The 20,173-nt window shown below is 45.3% G+C and overlaps 1 protein-coding gene and 1 pseudogene across 1 annotated transcript; both read right to left on the reverse strand.

Annotated features, from left to right (window-relative positions):
* Window positions 1-6,312: 6,312 nt before the first annotated feature.
* On the reverse strand, window positions 6,313-17,701 carry LOC123405377 (protein CLT1, chloroplastic-like). The gene is made up of 7 exons (XM_045099082.1): window positions 17,689-17,701; window positions 8,152-8,399; window positions 7,965-8,098; window positions 7,603-7,748; window positions 7,411-7,448; window positions 6,937-7,032; window positions 6,313-6,393 (listed from the first exon to the last, which is right to left on the reverse strand). The coding sequence occupies exons 1-7, from the start codon at window positions 17,699-17,701 to the stop codon at window positions 6,313-6,315; spliced, it is 756 nt and encodes a 251-aa protein (XP_044955017.1).
* A 74-nt stretch (window positions 17,702-17,775) lies between these two features.
* LOC123405378 lies at window positions 17,776-19,638 on the reverse strand (annotated as a pseudogene).
* Between the last annotated feature and the right edge of the window lie 535 nt (window positions 19,639-20,173).

Consider the following 20,173-nt stretch of genomic DNA (forward strand, 5'->3'; position numbering starts at 1 on the left):
CTTACGTCATAGTTGAAATGATTTATAGATCTCCGGAGATGATTAAAAGAGCCACGTAAGATCCTGGGAAAGAACATGTGGGTTATGGGCCCACTCAAAGAAACTACCGTTATAAAAGATTGCAAGAAAGAGAGATATTGCACCGGTACAAATGAAGACTAGATGAGGTAGCACCCTGAAATAATTGAAAAAGACTGGAATAAGAACTACAGAGATAACTTCAATGCTCCGGATCAAAAAGAGAGAAATAAATACCAGGATAGGCTCATAAAAATTTCCGACATGGGAAAAAATTACAAGGATAAATAGGATATGATGAACACGGACAACAGAATTAATTCACCGGAAAAAGATAACCAGGTTGAAGGAATGATGAACTAGAACTCGTGAGAATCTTCACAATGAATCACCGGATAGGACACGGAAGAAAAGATAGCGGAAGCACAAGAAAGAAAACTCTTGGATGAAAATTGAATCACTTAAGAAAAGGGGTGGGAGGGCGGGGAAAAACAAAGACACTTGGGACAGATGAGATGAACTCTGGAAAGAATTGAAAGATTGATCTTGCAAAATTGGAGAGGATGGAATTCAGTTGAAGAGCAACACACTCGTTGAATGGAATTGATACGATGACTCCGTTTGAAAGGAATTGATAAGACAATTGATAGAGCAAAAGAACTAATACTCTCATAAAAATATGATAACACCTCTTAGAAAAGATCTGAAATCACCACTTGACATCGAAGCAACACAAATTTGTTGGAAGATCGTTCTATAAGTAACTACTTGAATTCCCACCTATGAATTCCCAAAATATCTGGTCATGCAATCTGGTACACGGATACAAGGAGTAATAATCACGCAACTCCTATACACAACCAGAATCTCGGACCTTCATCTACAACAGACCCTCGTGATCAGAATGATACAAAGTATGGCAGTACTCCCGAACAATCTGCACCAGTACTGGGGACATCGGGGTTATCTCACCACTACTAGTATTGAAGTAATTACGAACATCCTTCGTTCTGAGATACTAAGAAATCTGAATGATAACGATGTGCTCAAGAATCCCCTAGAGCTCAACTCCCCTGAAACTCAAAGCAGATAGGACGCACCAAGACAGAACTCCGTCACATCGGCATCATATAGATTTCAAAAATATCCGCGTGATCCTAAAAAAATTTGAGTGAGAAGAGGAGTAGAATTAAATTATTACGTCAAGAGTCCTCACGAGAGCATAGAAGAGGAGAAAAAGAATCCCACTCTCCGATATATAACTAGACTCAAATAGTTTTTCACTAGAGTTGACTCGGCCAAGTTCGATCAATCAAGGGGGCTCCTAGGTCGGTACTGCTCTGATACCAACTTGTCACGTCTCAAGATGCGACCCTATCCTCAATTTCTCACGAAGGCCTCGTCAGGAATAGAACCTCATCTCGTCGTGTCACAAGAATGCATATCGTTACAAGTACATGTGCTGAAAAGAAGAGATATATAATAGAATTGGCTTATACTCGCCAGAAGCTACATCAGAGTCACATCAGTACATTACATAGTCATCAATAGTAAGAGCAGGATCCGTCTACGGACGAAAACAAACGAGAAAAATAAGAACGACGACCATCCTTGTTATCCCAGGCTGCCGGCCTGGAACCCATCCTAGATCGATGAAGAAGAAGAAGAAGAAGCAACTCCAAATGAACAATCAACGCACTCGCGTCAAGTAACCTTTACCTGTACCTGCAACTGGTGTTGTAGTAATCTGTGAGCCACAGGGGACTCAGCAATCTCATTTCCAAAGGTATCAAGACTAGCAAAGCTTAATGGGTGAGGCATGGTTAAGTGGTGAGGTTGCAGCAGCGACTAAGCATATATTTGGTGGCTAACTTACGAGTACCAGAAATAAGAGGGGGAAGATCTACGCATAGCGGACGTGAACTACTGATGACCAAATGAATGATCTTGAACACCTACCTACATGAGACATAACCCCACCGTGTCCTCGATCGGAGAAGGAACTCACGAAAGAGACAGTCACGGTTACGTACACGGTTGGCAAGTTTTAATTAAGTTAACTTCAAGTTATCTAGAACCAGCGTTAAACAAAGTTTCCACATTGCCACATAACCGCGGGCACGGCTTTCCGAAAAGATTTAACCCTGCAAGGGTGCTCCAACTAGTCCGTCACAAATTACCACAAGCCGCATAGAAATCCTCAATCACGAAGCTCGCGATCTTGTCGGATTCCCTAGTGGAAAACCTCAACTCTGAGATTACCCAAAGCATCACCGGAATCCCGATGCACAAGATATCTCGTCAAAGGTAAAACTAATCCAGCAAGGCCGCCCGACGTGTCGACGATCCCGATAGGAGCCGCGTATCTCGTTCTCAGAACACGACGGATGAGCGATGGTTACCACGCAAAACACCGAGTTGCCCCGGGTAGCGTTAGTAAGCTGCTCTGTTTTGGACCAGCACCATCAGAAGTGGCCCTCCCTGTATTATGTGAAATTACTCCTCGGGTTCATGACGCCCTATGCTTTCAGTATTAACAAAATTATTATGTTGGGCAAATGTAGTACCAATGTTGGGCCTTGCCAGTCCAGCTTTAATCTAAAACGAATTATCAAGGGGGTCCCCAAAACAACCCCGATGGTGTTAGGAGCGCTCATTTATGGAACATAACACCGGTAGCCGAAAACTAAGGGGGCAAAGGTGGAACAAAACACTAGGCTAGAAAGGCCGAGCCTTCCACCTTTTACCAAGTATATAGGTGCATTAAATTAAATAGCATTTAATAGAGTGATAAAACAAGGAACCCATGTTATCACATGGAAGCATTTGCACCTGCAACTAGCAACGCTAACACATGGTTAAGCAAGCGGTAACATAGCCAATCAGTGGTTTGCTAGGTCGAACAGGTTGAAGGTAATCATGGCATTGTTGAGAGGCTGTATTTAACATGTGGTAGGCAACGAGACATAAACAATAGAAGCGATAAAACTAGCATGGCAATGATAGTAATGGTATCTGGGGAAATGGTCATCTTGCCTGAGATCTCGCTTGGAAGAAGAATGCCTCCGTAAAGGAGTCGAACCGACGTAGTCGAACGGGTCCTCACTCTCCGACAGGCTTGCGGAAATCTATCAAGACGAAGCAAACCGGAAACACAAACGAACACACGGAATTCACCACACGATGCACAACACTAATGATGCATGAGCAGCTGAACACATGCAAGACACGACATGACAATTCACGCCAATCAAACACTACACATTAAGTGAAGTTCAATATGCAACGAGTTGCATATTGATGAAACTCCACGTTTATTTATTTAGTTCTATACCGAATAGGTACACGACAATATTAAATGTGGTTAAACATGGCAAGAGGTGAAGCGCAATTAAACTACCTATCTAGGCATATTAAATGAGGTCGGAAATGACATATAGCATCTTTGAGACGACCTCACATGTTAATTTACAATTCTATCCAGATCTGAACTAACACATTTAATTAGTTGTTAACCAGCAAAATAAATAGGTTCACGTGATTCTATGCGCCGAGACAAGCAATTTACACATAGAGAACATCTCCAACGGAGTTACGGATCAAAAGATACAAGCACCACAAGATATGATGGCATGAATGCAATATGTGTGCAACGACGGTCACGAGCACTTCAAAACATACAACCAACAAGGGAAAATGAAACTACATGAGATTCTAAGCAAGTTTCATGTAGGACACGATCAAATCGGAGCTACGGATCAAAAGTTACGAGCAAAACAAGAAATCACTACAATGTGCCAAAATCAGCCACATAGCATCTTCTACGCCCCACAACTACGGGCTACTCAACTCCGATAAACTCAAGCAAGGCATGACACGAAAGAGGGCATGAAGCACTACTACAAACAACTACAACAACTAGCATGGAATCATGGATCACTAGGGAAAGAAGACACAAAATGGCATCCCACACACTATTTCACACTTAGTGAAAATAGCAGTTTATGAAGCTGCAGTTTTCGATCTGAAGCCATATTGACAGTAGCAAAACCAATAGCTACAGGACTCCAAATGGCATGAAAATTTAGAGCATGCTAGAGAAACACAAAGGCTTCAACTAACTCCATTGGACCAGCCTCAAAAGAGCTACATATCAAAAGATACAAGCAAGACAAGACATCAACAAAATATAACAGATTTCAGACTTAGAAATATTTCAGCTCCTCCAAATCAGCACTATTTCTAGCAACTTGAGAGCAAGAAAATCACACCTAAACATGCATTTCTATTGCAACTAAAAATACCAGGGGCTAGAGAAAACATCCAAGAACAACTCCCTAGTTGACAACTTAATCAAATGAAGCATGGAATAATTCCTACGAAATAGACAAGAGGGCAACATAGCAAAATAACGCGTGAACTAACTTGCTCAAAAGCTAAAACTAATTGCACATAAAAATCCCATGGATTTTTCTACCCCGAAACCATATAAAATATGTGGGGTTGCGCAACAAAAATATTGCCACACGTGAATGCGAGATGATCACCTAGACACGGAAAATAATATAGCGGTAAATCCCTACACGCGAAAAATACTAGAGACCGCTCTAAAATACATGGAAAATGGTTCCTAAAACATGGGCATTTTACCTAAGGCATTCGGGCAATCCGGGCACGCGTGAAAAATATCTACGGGACGAGACAATATAGACATCACAAATTTCTAGGCATATGGCATGCTAAACGACATCAAATAAATATGCAAGTTGTAAATTCGTAATCTACGCGAAATTCTACACGAAAACATATACTACACGTCGCGATCCGACTTACGGATAATAAATTACGACCATTCTAATTATCGTCTATAATCTGGAATTTTAAATAAATTCCAAAAATACCTAAATTATCTTACCGGGCCTAATCTATTTCTCATGGGCTACATAGAGGGGGCGAAGGTTAACTATTTAGCGCCTAGTGCGCATTATAGGTGATAGAGGGGGATCTCACCTTGGGGGCCAAGGCCCAGGAGGAGAGGCAGGCCGTCGGGCGGATCTGGCCCACGAGCACTCGAGGTGCTGGGCCTCAGGCGGCCTGGAGCGCGGCGCTGACGCTGGGCCTAGGGCGCTCGGCCCAGGCGCGCTGGGGACGGGCCCACGCGACGGTGCGCGCTGGTCAACGCGGGGGCGAGCAGAACCTGCACGCTCTCCCGATCCAGCACGCCGGCGGTGGTTCTCGGCCGGAGGAGTTGTTGGCGGCCTGGTTCGAGGTGGCGGCGTGAGCCCGGGAAGACGACGGCGCGGATCTGACGGAATGCAGCCACGGCCGGCGAGCTGGGGGCGTGCGGCATCCGGCGAAGAAGGCGACGGGGTTGCTCGGGCTCGGTCTTCTCCTACGAGCTGCAGGGGCGCGGCGGCGGCGGGAGGCGATGCAGGGCGATGACGGCGGCGGGCGAGCTCCTCGCGGGGCTCCGGCGGCTCGGGGAAACTCCGGCCCGCTGCTGGCGACAGAGGACGGTGGCGCACGGGGGCGAGCACGCTCGGGAGCAGAGGAGGCGCGGCGCACTCGGGCCGAGATGGGCTCGGGCGGGCCCAACGCGGGCTCCATGGCCCGGCGGCTGGAGCTGGGAGGAGAGAGCAGGTGGGAGGCGGCTAGGGTTTCGTGGGGTTGCACGGTTTTCGAGGAGAGATGGAGAGAGGTTGTCTAAAATGCACGCGGGGGGGGGGGGTATTTATAGACAAATGGGGAGGCTAGGTTAGGCGGAATTTTGTTCCGGATCCAACCATGCGGTCGGATTCGGACGATTCCAAACGCGGGAATGGTTACGAGGCCATGTATAGTGGTTATCCGGAGACGAGAGGGAGAACGGGCGGCGTGGCAATGAATTTTAAAACACCGGCAGACGTCTGACGGTAGACCGAATACGGTGCCGCTACGGTCGACCGTTCGGGTACCAGACTAACTCTGATCGCGACGAAATTCGACAAGCGGCCTAGCTATAATAAAATAACACCGCACGTAATATCTCAACCCAACCAGAGAAAGTTTTACGCACACTTTTAAAACAGGGTTCGACGATGCCGCGGGCGCGTGCTTGTGTGAACGGGCTGAGAACGAACTACGACGAGAATCGGCAACTAACAACGGTTGCAAGTTTTGAAAACTGGCGGCAACGGAGATGCCGATGCAATGCTGATGGTGCGAATAATGCGATGATGATGCGACAAATTAAAATACCCACACGACGGAAACGGAAAGGAAAGGGGAATCTTCTGGAACGTCGGCATCGGGCTGTCACAGGCCATGAGTCATGGGCTCGTGTACATCGATAATCAATGCCAGGCCGGTTTGGTTGATAGTAATGCCACCATGGCCCTACAAAAATATGGACAAAGTAACTTTAAAATGTTACCTTTTCCATCAAAAGGAGAATGTAGCATTGAAATGGAGAGTGGAGAAACACATTATGCAGTGATGAACAAGACTTTTCTTTAAGTGGAACAACAGAAAAAAAACTGTGAAATGGAAACCAATGAATGGCTATCTAGTAGTTAATTTACTTCTGTTCTAATTGATAAGCATATTGTCTAGTTAATGGGTACAGATGGTTTGTTGACAGGTAGATCAAAGCTGGCAAAAACTTGAACAACTACACGCCATTTTAGTCTTAAACAAAACAAGGAAAGCAGATGTGTGACTGTAAGGTATGTATTCATTACCCAAGTTATTATGAACTTGCAACCAAATATATGGTTCAGCAGGATGTTCGTAAGATTTGTCAATATGTTAGAGCTAACTATTCTGTGCATCAAGCTATGCATATACAGCAATAAAAAACATTCCTTTTGTGCATAGGAAGTTAAGCCAATGATGTATCTCATAGTACTTACTATGTAAATTAGAAACTACTTGATATACTCCAGTTGTAACAAGCAAGCATCCAAGAATTTGGTTTGCTCTATATTTCCTTCCCAAAACAATGACAGATAAAATAAGCTGCCATACCAAAAAAGACTGCAAAAAAAGCAGGTGTGTTAAGAATATAAAGTTGTTCTAAAGCAGCGACAATTAATATGGATCGGAGGGAGTGCTAATCTTTATGCACATATATTAAATCTAGCACTGCAGCTAGCAAGATTATCAAAGTAGCACGTCTAGAAAGCACTGAGATATGTAATAGAACAACAACCTAAAAAGGGGTGATGAGAAAATTGGAATAATAAATAAATCCAGGATATCACAAAGATGGGATATATATGAAACCAAGTTAACACAGGATTGAATGTAAGCAGTACAAGAGAATGTTTGTGCTTGGCACAGTATATTAAATACTACTCAGAAGTGAACATGTGGAGAATTTTAAACCTGTCAGGCAAAACAAAAACATATTACCTGAGACAGCACTGGAATAGATGGCCCAGGCAACATAGCTGTGAGCATGGGCAAAAATGCAAATACGAAACTGATTTTAGTTATGATCGGAATTGTGAAGAAACCATAGTTCAGGTACAGTAGCTGTTAAGAATTGCATTTCAAATACTACAATCTAAAAGTAGAGTGCGAATATCAGTATCAGTAAATCACATGCAGCAGCCATGCCTGAAGCAACACCCATTGCTTCTAGCAATCCAATTAACATGAAGCGCGATTTTGGAAGCGCTAGCATTTCTCTAGTGACAATACCGGCCTGATATCTTACAAAGAGGACAGAGAAGTACACCGCAACATACCTATAGAAGTTAGGAAGTTCACGATTACTTAGAAAATCGGTTTGTACATTGACTTCGCAGAAATCAGTGTACAAAAAGGATGCGCAGAAAGAAGTTGCACATGCATTCAGTTGGCGTGGAACTCTAAAAGGGTTGCACGTTGTTTTAAAGCGTGCAACACCGAGTGTAAATTTCGCAAGAATTGAGCTTAAATGTCCTTGGAAGCTTCAAACTTACCCAAACGTGAGAACTTGAGCGAGGAAGAAGGGGTAATTCTTCATGGGCACGAGCGCAAGCTTGTACAACACCCGATTCATCACCGCGAGCGCCACGGTGACCGCCCGATGTTGGTGGCGTCCACGGGGCCTCCCCTATCGCCGCCGGCGCCTACAACCATGTGCATCTCGTCGATGAAAAGGATCACCTTGCCTTGCGCCTCCTTGGCCTGCTTGATGGCGTCTTTGAAGCGCTGCTCGAACATGCCGCGCGAGTGCGTCCCGGCAACCATGGACCCCATGTCAACCTCCACGATGCGCGCACCGACGAGCGTGTCGGGGACGTTCCCCGCAGCGATTCGCTGCGTGAGGCCCTCGACGATGGCCGTCTTGCCGACCCCTGCGGGGCCGACAAGGGCGGCGCAGTAGGCTCGTGCCCGCGTGTTGGAAATATGCCCTAGAGGCAATAATAAATTAGTTATTATTATATTTCTTAGTTCATGATAATCGTTTATTATCCATGCTATAATTGTATTGATTGGAAACACAATACTTGTGTGGATACATAGACAAAACACTGTCCCTAGTAAGCCTCTAGTTGACTAGCTCGTTAATCAAAGATGGTCAAGGTTTCCTGGCCATAGGCAAGTGTTGTCACTTGATAACGGGATCACATCATTAGGAGAATCATGTGATGGACTAGACCCAAACTAATAGACGTAGCATGTTGATCGTGTCATTTTGTTGCTACTGTTTTCTGCGTGTCAAGTATTTATTCCTATGACCATGAGATCATATAACTCACTGACACCGGAGGAATGCTTTGTGTGTATCAAACGTCGCAACGTAACTGGGTGACTATAAAGATGCTCTACAGGTATCTCCGAAGGTGTTAGTTGAGTTAGTATGGATCAAGACTGGGATTTGTCACTCCGTGTGAACGGAGAGGTATCTCGGGGCCCACTCGGTAATACAACATCACACACAAGCCTTGCAAGCAATGTAACTTAGTGTAAGTTGCGGGATCTTGTATTACGGAACGAGTAAAGAGACTTGCCAGTAAACAAGATTGAAATAGGTATACGGATACTGACGATCGAATCTCGGGCAAGTAACATACCGAAGGACAAAGGGAATGACATACGGGATTATATGAATCCTTGGCACTGAGGTTCAAACGATAAGATCTTCGTAGAATATGTAGGATCCAATATGGGCATCCAGGTCCCGCTATTGGATATTGACCGAGGAGTCTCTCGGGTCATGTCTACATAGTTCTCGAACCCGCAGGGTCTGCACACTTAAGGTTCGACGTTGTTTTATGCGTATTTGAGTTATATGGTTGGTTACCGAATGTTGTTCGGAGTCCCGGATGAGATCACGGACGTCACGAGGGTTTCCGGAATGGTCCGGAAACGAAGATTGATATATAGGATGACCTCATTTGGTTACCGGAAGGTTTTCGTGCATTACCGGAAAAGTTTCGGGCTCATCGGTAGTGTACCGGGAGTGCCGGGAGGGGTGCCGGGGACCATCGGGAGGGGTGTCACGCCCCAAGGGGTCTCATGGGCTATGGGAAGAGATAGACCAGCCCCTAGTGGGCTGGAATAAGTTCCCACTAAGGCCCATAAGGTTTGAGAAGGAAAAAACACAAGGTGGAAAGAGTTTCCAAGTGGGAAGGTGGAATCCTACTCCAAGTAGGATTGGAGTAGGACTCCTCCACCTCCAATTTCGGCCAAACCTTTAGGTTTTGAGGCTGCCTCCTCCCCTCCCTCCCACCTATATATACGGAGGTTTTAGGGCTGATTTGAGACGACTTTTCTCACGGCTGCCCGACCACATACCTCCATAGTTTTTCCTCTAGATCGCGTTTCTGCGGAGCTCGGGCGGAGCCCTGCTGAGACAAGATCATCACCAACCTCCGGAGCGCCGTCACGCTGCCGGAGAACTCTTCTACCTCTCCGTCTCTCTTGCTGGATCAAGAAGGCCGAGATCATCGTCGAGTTGTACGTGTGCTGAACGCGGAGGTGCCGTCCGTTCGGTACTAGATCGTGGGACTGATCGCGGGATTGTTCGCGGGGCGGATCGAGGGACGTGAGGACGTTCCACTACATCAACCGCGTTCACTAACGCTTCTGCTGTACGATCTACAAGGGTACGTAGATCACTCATCCCCTCTCGTAGATGGACATCACCATGATAGGTCTTCGTGCGCGTAGGAAAATTTTTGTTTCCCATGCGACGTTCCCCAGCAGTGGCATCATGAGCTAGGTTCATGCGTAGATGTCTTCTCGAGTAGAACACAAAAGGTTTTGTGGGCGGTGATGTGCGTTTTGCTGCCCTCCTTAGTCTTTTCTTGATTCCGCGGTATTGTTGGATTGAAGCGGCTTGGACCGACATTACTCGTACGCTTACGAGAGACTGGTTTCATCGTTACGAGTAACCCCCTTTGCTCAAAGATGACTGGCAAGTGTCGGTTTCTCCAACTTTAGTTGAATCGGATTTGACCGAGGAGGTCCTTGGATGAGGTTAAATAGCAACTCATATATCTCCGTTGTGGTGTTTGCGTAAGTAAGATGCGATCCTACTAGATACCCTTGGTCACCACGTAAAACATGCAACAACAAAATTAGAGGACGTCTAACTTGTTTTTGCAGGGTATGATTGTGATATGATGTGGCCAATGATGTGATGTGATATATTGGATGTATGAGATGATCATGTTGTAATAGAAATATCGACTTGCACGTCGATGGTACGGCAACCGGCAGGAGCCATAGGGTTGTCTTTATACTAACATATGTGCTTGCAGATGCGTTTACTATTTTGCTAGGCTGTAGCTTTAGTAGTGATAGCATAAGTAGCACGACAACCACGATGGCAACACGTTGATGGATGATCATGGTGTGGCGCCGGTGACAAGAAGATCGTGCCGGTGCTTTGGTGATGGAGATCAAGAAGCACGTGATGATGGCCATATCATGTCACTTATGAATTGCATGTCATGTTAATCCTTTTATGCACCTTATTTTGCTTAGAACGACGGTAGCATTATGAGGTGATCTCTCACTAAAATTTCAAGACGAAATTGTGTTCTCCCCGACTGTGCACCGTTGCGACAGTTCTTCGTTTCGAGACACCACGTGATGATCGGGTGTGATAGACTCAACGTTCACATACAACGGGTGCAAAACAGTTGCACACGCGGAACACTCGGGTTAAGCTTGACGAGCCTAGCATGTGCAGACATGGCCTCGGAACACATGAGACCGAAAGGTCGAGCATGAATCGTATAGTTGATATGATTAGCATAGGGATGCTTACCACTGAAACTATTCTCGACTCACGTGATGATCGGACTTGAGATAGCGGATTTGGATCATGTACCACTCAAATGACTAGAGAGATGTACTTTTTGAGTGGGAGTTCTTAAGTAATATGATTAATTGAACTAATTGTCATGAACATAGTCTAATGGTCTTTGCGAATTACGATGTAACTTGCGCTATAGCTCTACTGTTTTTATATGTTCCTAGAGAAAATTTAGTTGAAAATTGATAGTAGCAACCTTTGCAGACTGAGTCTGTAAAACCGAGGATTGTCCTCGTTGCTACGCAGAAGGCTTATGTCCTTAATGCACCACTCGGTGTGCTGCACCTCGAGCGTCGTCTGTGGATGCTATGAACATCCGACATACACATTACTGATGACTACACGATAGTTCAGTGCAAGATACTTGATGGCTTAGAAGCAAGGCGCCGAAAACGTTGTAAAACGTCACGGAACATAAGTGATGTTCCGAAGAGATGTAATTGTGATTTCATGCTTGTGCCCTTGTTAAGAGGTACTAGACCTCCAACAAGATTCTTTGACCACAAAGTAAAGGAGAAAAGCTCAATCGTTGAGCATGTGCTCAGATTGTCTGAGTACGACAATCACTTGAATCAAGTGGGAGCTAATCTTCCAGATGAGATAGTGATGGTTCTCCAAAAGTCACTGCCACCAAGCTTTGAGAGCTTCGTGATGAACTATGACATATCAAGGATAGATACAATGATCCTTGAGCGATTCGCGACGTTTGACACTGCGAAAGTAGAAATCAAGAAGGAGCATCAATAGTTGATGGTTTGGAAAACCACTAAGTTTCAAGAAAGGCGAGGGCTAGAAGGGATACTTCGTGAAACGGCAAAACAGTTGCTGCGCTAATGAAGAGACCCAAGATTAAACCCAAACCCGAGACTAAGTGCTTCTGTAATAAGGGGAACAGTCACTGAGGCGGAGCAACTCTAGATACTTGGTAGATAAGAAGGCTGGCAAAAGTCGAAAGAAGTATATTTGATATACATAATGTTGATGTGTACTTTACTAGTACTCCTAGTAGCATGAGGGTATTGGATACCGGTTCGGTTGCTAAGTGATTAGTAACGCGAAATGAAAGCTACGACATAAACGGAGACTAGCTAAAGGCGAGGTGACGATACGTGTTGGAAGTGTTTCCAAGGTTGATATGATCAAACGTCGCACGCTCCCTCTACCATCGGGATTGGTGTTGAACCTAAATAATTGTTATTTGGTGCTTGCGTTAGGCATGAACATGATTGGATCGTGTTTATTGCAATACGATTATTCATTCAAAGAGAATAATGGTTACTCTATTTGCTTGAATAATCACCTTCAATGGTTTATTGAATCTCGATTGTAGTGTTACACATTGGTGCCAAAAGATACGAGTTAAATGATGATAGTACCACTTACTTGTGGCACTGCCGCTTGAGTCATGTTAGTATGAATTGCATGAAGAGGCTCCATGCTGATGGATCTTTACTCACCTGATTTCGAATCACTAGTGACATGCAAATCATACCACATGAGCAAGGCCTTGTTTTCATTGAGATGAAACAAGATAGTAACTTGTTGGAAGTGATACATTTTGATGTATGCAGTCCAGTGAGTGCTGAGGCACGCAGTGGATATCATTATGTTCTTACTTCACTGACGACTTGAGTAGATACAGGAGTATTTACTTAATGAATCACAAGTCTGAAATATTGAAAAGTTCAATTCTGTTTCAGAGTGAAGTTCGTCGTAACAAGAGGATGAACTGTCTACGATATGATCATAGAAATGAATATCTGAGTTACGAGTTTTTGGTACATAGTTAAGACAATGTGGAAATTGTTTCACAGTTCATGCCACCTGGAACATCATGGTGTGATGATGTGTCTGAACGTCATACCACGCACTATTTAGTATGGTGCATGATGTGATGTATCTTATCGAATTACCACTATCGTTTATGGGTTATGCATTAGAGACAACCACATTCACTTTAAATAGGGCACCGCGTATTTCCGTTGAGATGACACAGTATAGACTGAGGTTTAGAGAAATCTAAACTGTCGTTTCTTGAAAGTTTGGGGCTTCGAAACTTATGTGAAAAAGGTTTTAGTCTGATAAGCTCGAACCCAAAGCGGATAAATGCATCTTCATAGGATATCCAAAACAGTTGGGTACATCTCCTATCTCAGATCCGAAAGCAAAGTGTTTGTTTCTAGAAAAGGATCCTTTCTCGAGAAAAGGTTTATCTCGAAAGAATTGAGTGGGAGGGTAGTAGAACTTGATGAGGTTATTGAACCATCACTTCAACCAGTGTGTAGCAGGGCGTAGGAAGTTGTTCCTGTGGCGCCTACACCAATTGAAGTGGAAGCTGATGATGGTGATCATTGAGCTTCGAATCAAGTTACTACAAACCTCGTAGGTCGACAAGGTCGTGTACTGCTGCAGAGTAGTACGGTAACCCTGTCTTGGAGGTCATGTTGTTGAGCAACAGTGAACCTACGAGTTATGGAGAAAGCGATGGTGGGCCCAGATTCCGACAAATGGCTGGAAGCCATGAAATCCGAGAGAGGATCCATGTGTGAAAACAAAGTGTAGACTTTGGTAGAACTACTTGATGGTCATGGGACTATTGGGTAAAATGGATCTTTAAAAGAAGACAGACGATGATGGTGATAAGTCACTATTAAGAAAAGCTCGACTTGTCGCAAAGATGTTTTCGACAAGATCAAACAGTTGACTATGATGAGTCTTTCTCACTCGTAGCGATGCTAAAGGTCTGTTAGAATTATGTTAGTAGTTGCTGCATTATTTATGAAATATTGCACGTAGGATGTCAAAACATTGTTTCCTCGACGGTTTCCTTGAGCAAACATTGTATGTGATACAACCAGAAGGTTTTGTCGATCCTAAAGATACTAGCAAGTATGCAAGCTCCAGTGATCCTTCAATGGACTGGTGCAAGCATCTCGGAGTTGGAATAAGCACTTTGATGAGATGATCAAAGATTTTGGGTGTGTACAAGGTTTATGAGAAACTTGTATTTCCAAAGAAGTGAGTGGGAGCACTATAGAATTTCTGATAGGTATATGTGGTTGACATATTGTGGATCAGAAGTAATGTAGAATTTCTGTAAAGCATACAAGGTTGTTTGAAAGAAGTTTTCAAAGGAGTACCTGGATTATGCTACTTGAAGGTTGAGCATCAAAGATCTATGGAGATAGATCGAAAGCGCTTAATAGAAGTTTCAACAAGATGCATGCCTTGACAAGTTTTTGAAAGAGTTCAAAATAGACCAGCAAAGAAGGAGTTCTTGGTTGCGTTGTGAGGTGTGAATTTGAGTAAGACTCAAAACCCGACCACGGCAGAATAAAGAGAATAGATGAAGGTCGTCTTCTATGCCTTAGCCGTAGAATCTAAAGTATGCCATGCTGTGTACCGCACCTGAAGTGTGCCTTGACTCAAAGTATGTTGAGAGGTACAGAGAGTGATCCATGTTTGAATCACTAGCAGCGGTCAAAATTTATCCTTAGTAACAAATGGACTAAGGAATTTTTCTCGATTATGGAGGTGGTTAAAGAGTTCGTCGTAAAGGGTAACGTCGATGCAAGCTTTGACACTAATCTGAATAACTATGAGTAGTGAAACGGATTCATTTAGTAGAGTGGATATTTGGAGCATTTCCGAATAGCACGTAGTAGCAGCATCTATAAGATGACATAAAGATTTGTAAAGAACGCACGGATCTGAAAGTTTCAGAACCGTTGACTAAAACCTCTCTCACAAGAAAGACATGATCAGACCCCATAACTATATGGGTGTTGGATTCGTTGGAATCACATGGTGATGTGAACTAGATTATTGACTCTAGTGCAAGTGGGAGACTGTTGGAAATATGCCCTAGAGGCAATAATAAATTAGTTATTATTATATTTCTTAGTTCATGATAATCGTTTATTATCCATGCTATAATTGTATTGATTGGAAACACAATACTTGTGTGGATACATAGACAAAACACTGTCCCTAGTAAGCCTCTAGTTGACTAGCTCGTTAATCAAAGATGGTCAAGGTTTCCTGGCCATAGGCAAGTGTTGTCACTTGATAACGGGATCACATCATTAGGAGAATCATGTGATGGACTAGACCCAAACTAATAGACGTAGCATGTTGATCGTGTCATTTTGTTGCTACTGTTTTCTGCGTGTCAAGTATTTATTCCTATGACCATGAGATCATATAACTCACTGACACCGGAGGAATGCTTTGTGTGTATCAAACGTCGCAACGTAACTGGGTGACTATAAAGATGCTCTACAGGTATCTCCGAAGGTGTTAGTTGAGTTAGTATGGATCAAGACTGGGATTTGTCACTCCGTGTGAACGGAGAGGTATCTCGGGGCCCACTCGGTAATACAACATCACACACAAGCCTTGCAAGCAATGTAACTTAGTGTAAGTTGCGGGATCTTGTATTACGGAACGAGTAAAGAGACTTGCCAGTAAACAAGATTGAAATAGGTATACGGATACTGACGATCGAATCTCGGGCAAGTAACATACCGAAGGACAAAGGGAATGACATACGGGATTATATGAATCCTTGGCACTGAGGTTCAAACGATAAGATCTTCGTAGAATATGTAGGATCCAATATGGGCATCCAGGTCCCGCTATTGGATATTGACCGAGGAGTCTCTCGGGTCATGTCTACATAGTTCTCGAACCCGCAGGGTCTGCACACTTAAGGTTCGACGTTGTTTTATGCGTATTTGAGTTATATGGTTGGTTACCGAATGTTGTTCGGAGTCCCGGATGAGATCACGGACGTCACGAGGGTTTCCGGAATGGTCCGGAAACGAAGATTGATATATAGGATGACCTCATTTGGTTACCGGAAGGTTTTCGTGCATTACCGGAAAAGTTTCGGGCTCATCGGTAGTGTACCGGGAGTGCCGGGAGGGGTGCCGGGGACCATCGGGAGGGGTGTCACGCCCCAAGGGGTCTCATGGGCTATGGGAAGAGATAGACCAGCCCCTAGTGGGCTGGAATAAGTTCCCACTAAGGCCCATAAGGTTTGAGAAGGAAAAAACACAAGGTGGAAAGAGTTTCCAAGTGGGAAGGTGGAATCCTACTCCAAGTAGGATTGGAGTAGGACTCCTCCACCTCCAATTTCGGCCAAACCTTTAGGTTTTGAGGCTGCCTCCTCCCCTCCCTCCCACCTATATATACGGAGGTTTTAGGGCTGATTTGAGACGACTTTTCTCACGGCTGCCCGACCACATACCTCCATAGTTTTTCCTCTAGATCGCGTTTCTGCGGAGCTCGGGCGGAGCCCTGCTGAGACAAGATCATCACCAACCTCCGGAGCGCCGTCACGCTGCCGGAGAACTCTTCTACCTCTCCGTCTCTCTTGCTGGATCAAGAAGGCCGAGATCATCGTCGAGTTGTACGTGTGCTGAACGCGGAGGTGCCGTCCGTTCGGTACTAGATCGTGGGACTGATCGCGGGATTGTTCGCGGGGCGGATCGAGGGACGTGAGGACGTTCCACTACATCAACCGCGTTCACTAACGCTTCTGCTGTACGATCTACAAGGGTACGTAGATCACTCATCCCCTCTCGTAGATGGACATCACCATGATAGGTCTTCGTGCGCGTAGGAAAATTTTTGTTTCCCATGCGACGTTCCCCAACACCGCGCGCCGCCCCCCGCCTTCGCCAAGTCCTCAACGGAGCACCACCGGCAGGGGTCCTCCTGCCTCCTCGACCCCGCCTCCTCGTGGCCACGCACGGCCCCCTCATCCTCGCGTCGCCTCGCCAGCGAGAAGGCCCGCGGTAGGCGACGGCTGCTCGCGACGACGGTCGGTGGCGTGGGAATGGAAGGAGGTGGCAGCGGGCTCGAGGTCCAGATGGGATCGGGAGGCAGCACTGTGAGGGTGTTTTTTCTTTCTCCGGCATGTACCGTTTGAGGCTGACTTGAGGACTACGGGTTAAATTACAACAAAGACAATGGTTTTTCTGCAAAATAGCGACGACGGACGACAGAAGCGCTCCACGCTTTATTATTAGGGGAGATAAAAGTTGTGGGAGGAAGACTTCAAACACATTGACAAGATCTGTATAAACATATTATATAGTTGTAAGGTTAGAAGATTGTCATAACAACAACCATAGAGCTATGTGTTTATACAGAGAATGTAAGGAAGGTAATCAGCCCGGCCATCTAAATAAACAATGAAATAGAGAGATTGTTGTTACCAAACATTGGGCTCCACGTCTGGTTAATGACGTCCAAGCAGACAGAGTGAGACCTACAATTTGCATTTATCCATAGGCATTTAGGAGATAGAAAATTGTTATCGTGGGTCTGAGCAACTGAGGACAAATACTCAATTCGAGAATACTCACAGTTCATCGACATCGGTGGGGACGTGTAACGATACGCATCGGGCAGTTCTACTCGAACCTTCCATACACCTCCTTGGTAGAGACCTGTTAAATTTCATCAATGAGAGCACCAATCAACCGGTTGAGCAGCAAGCTCATCTTATTCTGATGGTAAGAGAAAGCATAACCGAAGCTTAACAGCAACTACAGGCATCATCTATAAGTAAGGAAAACATAACTGTGACGTCAAACTTTGAGATCTATCTGCCGTTGCTTAAGCATAATTATCAATGTCTTTGAGGGAAACTTCAAATAAAAAGGTTTACACCCTTCAATTGTGAGTCCACAGTGATCTTAAACAAACTTGAACCTGCAAGTGCTCCATTAGCAGACATATGACTTTTATTGGCACAAGCTTCATGCGTATAAACATGATTAAAATGAATCATAATTAATGGTTATAGTCAATGAAATGGTAGGATGGGTTATATTAACAAACATAAGTACCTAATCGTGTTGCGTCTATTGGACACTTCATTCAAAATCATGTGATAGTTTTCTAACTTTCTCTAATCCAATAGACTTGAATACTACAACACAAAGACTGATATTTTGGTTCTTTTTACATCCTTTAAGAAGATTTAAGATTTCTTTTATTGCAGAAAGTGCATTGTTTAGATGCCGGACGAATATCATACATTACATCTGCGTGATTATGCGCACTAATCTTGTTGGGACATTTGTTAACGTCACTAAGCATCCAAATGAGTGCCAGTTGTTACAAAAAATACATGTAACTGAACTGAAGCAACAGAATAGCCGCCATAGGCAAAGAGCTAGTAAGATATCCTACAATGTTACAAAGTTCAGGACTTCATAAAACCAAATGCAGGAAATGTACTAGTATTACAAGAGAAATGAAAAATCCCTTTACCCTATTGTTGTTGAACCTCCAAGCAAAACTGCCAATTGAACAATTGGGTCACTTGGGTTCAAACCAACATTCTTTTCCAGGCCTTCAATGATAATGTATACCTGAATCATTGCATGTCAGAATACTTTCAGTGGCCTCATCAGCGATTTGCTCCATAGTTTGCAGATTTACTACTAGGAGTGTCTTAAGGGGAGACTGATGGCACAAATATACCTGTTGAAGGGCACTTCCAATTGGTCGCAATATTATGTTAGCTTTCTCCTCGGATGAGTTGAGCAAATCTTTGACATTTGGTGGCAATGACGACTTGGCCGAGCCATAGTAGTATACGAGGGACGTGGTTGCACTGCCCAGTGAATCCTCTGCTACAACAATTGCCTTCCTAAGAACATCAGCCGCCACGACACCAACTTCGGCCACCTTATCCTGAAATGCACCGGAAACGTCCGGGACCCCGCCGGCGGCCTGCTTCTTGGTGGCGGCCACCGATGACGTGAGGCCACCAGCGACGCCCCTTATCGCCCTCCTGTAGTCCCCGAGAGTGTCGTACTGAGCTTGTCATACCCTTCGATGAGCGCGTCCTCTGCCTGGAATATCTGCTTGCTGAGGTTGTCGATGAACCTGGCCACGGACTCGTCGACGCCGGCTGCGTCGGCCGAGAACGTGGTGGGCATCTCCGCGTCCATCAGGGCCTGTTGCGCGGCATCGTCGGTGACTACGCCGACCACAGCGTCCGTGGCCAGGTCGGCGGAGACGGGCATCAGCAGCGGGTCGACCCTGGCGCGCCAGAGGGGGTCGGGCAGCTCAGCGGCGGACGCGAACCCCCGCACGATGTCGTCCGGCGCGGTGCCGTAGGGGGAGAGGATGGCGGAGTCGGAGAAGAGCGGGCGGTCGGGCACGACCTACGCGACGAGCGGGTCGGCGGCCAAGGACCTGAGCGCGCTGGCATCGACCCTTCGCAGCGCCCGCGCGCCTGCCGCGGTCACCGGGCAGAGGGGGGAGCATGGGGTGGGCGCGGCGGAGTAGAAGGGCAGCATGGCGTGGGTTTCGGCGGGGCTAGGTTTGCCGGCGGCGAGGGGGTCGGGGTGGGCGGGGCGTCGTCTTCTGGGAGAGAACGGGGGCGACGGGGTCGTGGGTGATTGGATCGTGGGTTCGTGGGCTTCTGTTTGTTTCTTTTTCATTTTTTTCTCTCTTGCCGTTTTTCTTTACGGGGAGGAGCAGGTCGACCGAAGGGTGGCGGTTCGAGGTGCGATGTTGGTTTTTTATTGAACTAATCGGCTGGTTTATCATCTGGTTTATGGAGGGATTGAAAAAAATCGGTGGAACGGTGAGAAGGCTAGCGGTAGCGGTAGGAGGGGGATCGCTGGAGGTCGAACCATCACGACGGCAGATCCCCCTTTAATAGTAGAGATACCTATCTACTCCCTCCGTTCTTAAATGTAAGTCTTTTAAAATATTTCATTAGATGACTACATATAAAGCAAAATAAGTGAATTTATACTCTAAAATATATCTATATACATCCGTATGTAGTCCTTTAATGAAATTTCTAAAAATATTTATATTTAGAAA

This window comes from Hordeum vulgare, chromosome 6H, assembly GCF_904849725.1.
Source record: "Hordeum vulgare subsp. vulgare chromosome 6H, MorexV3_pseudomolecules_assembly, whole genome shotgun sequence".
Lineage (NCBI taxonomy): Eukaryota > Viridiplantae > Streptophyta > Magnoliopsida > Poales > Poaceae > Hordeum > Hordeum vulgare.

Bases quoted from the DNA above. Each gene is read 5' to 3' on its own strand.
- LOC123405377 (XM_045099082.1), bottom strand. The intron at 7,449-7,602 runs GTGATTTACTGA...CCATGCTCACAG, and splicing joins TTCAGGCATGGCTGCTGCAT to CTATGTTGCCTGGGCCATCT. The intron at 7,033-7,410 runs GTAATATGTTTT...CTTTTTTTGCAG, and splicing joins CTATTCCAGTGCTGTCTCAG to TCTTTTTTGGTATGGCAGCT.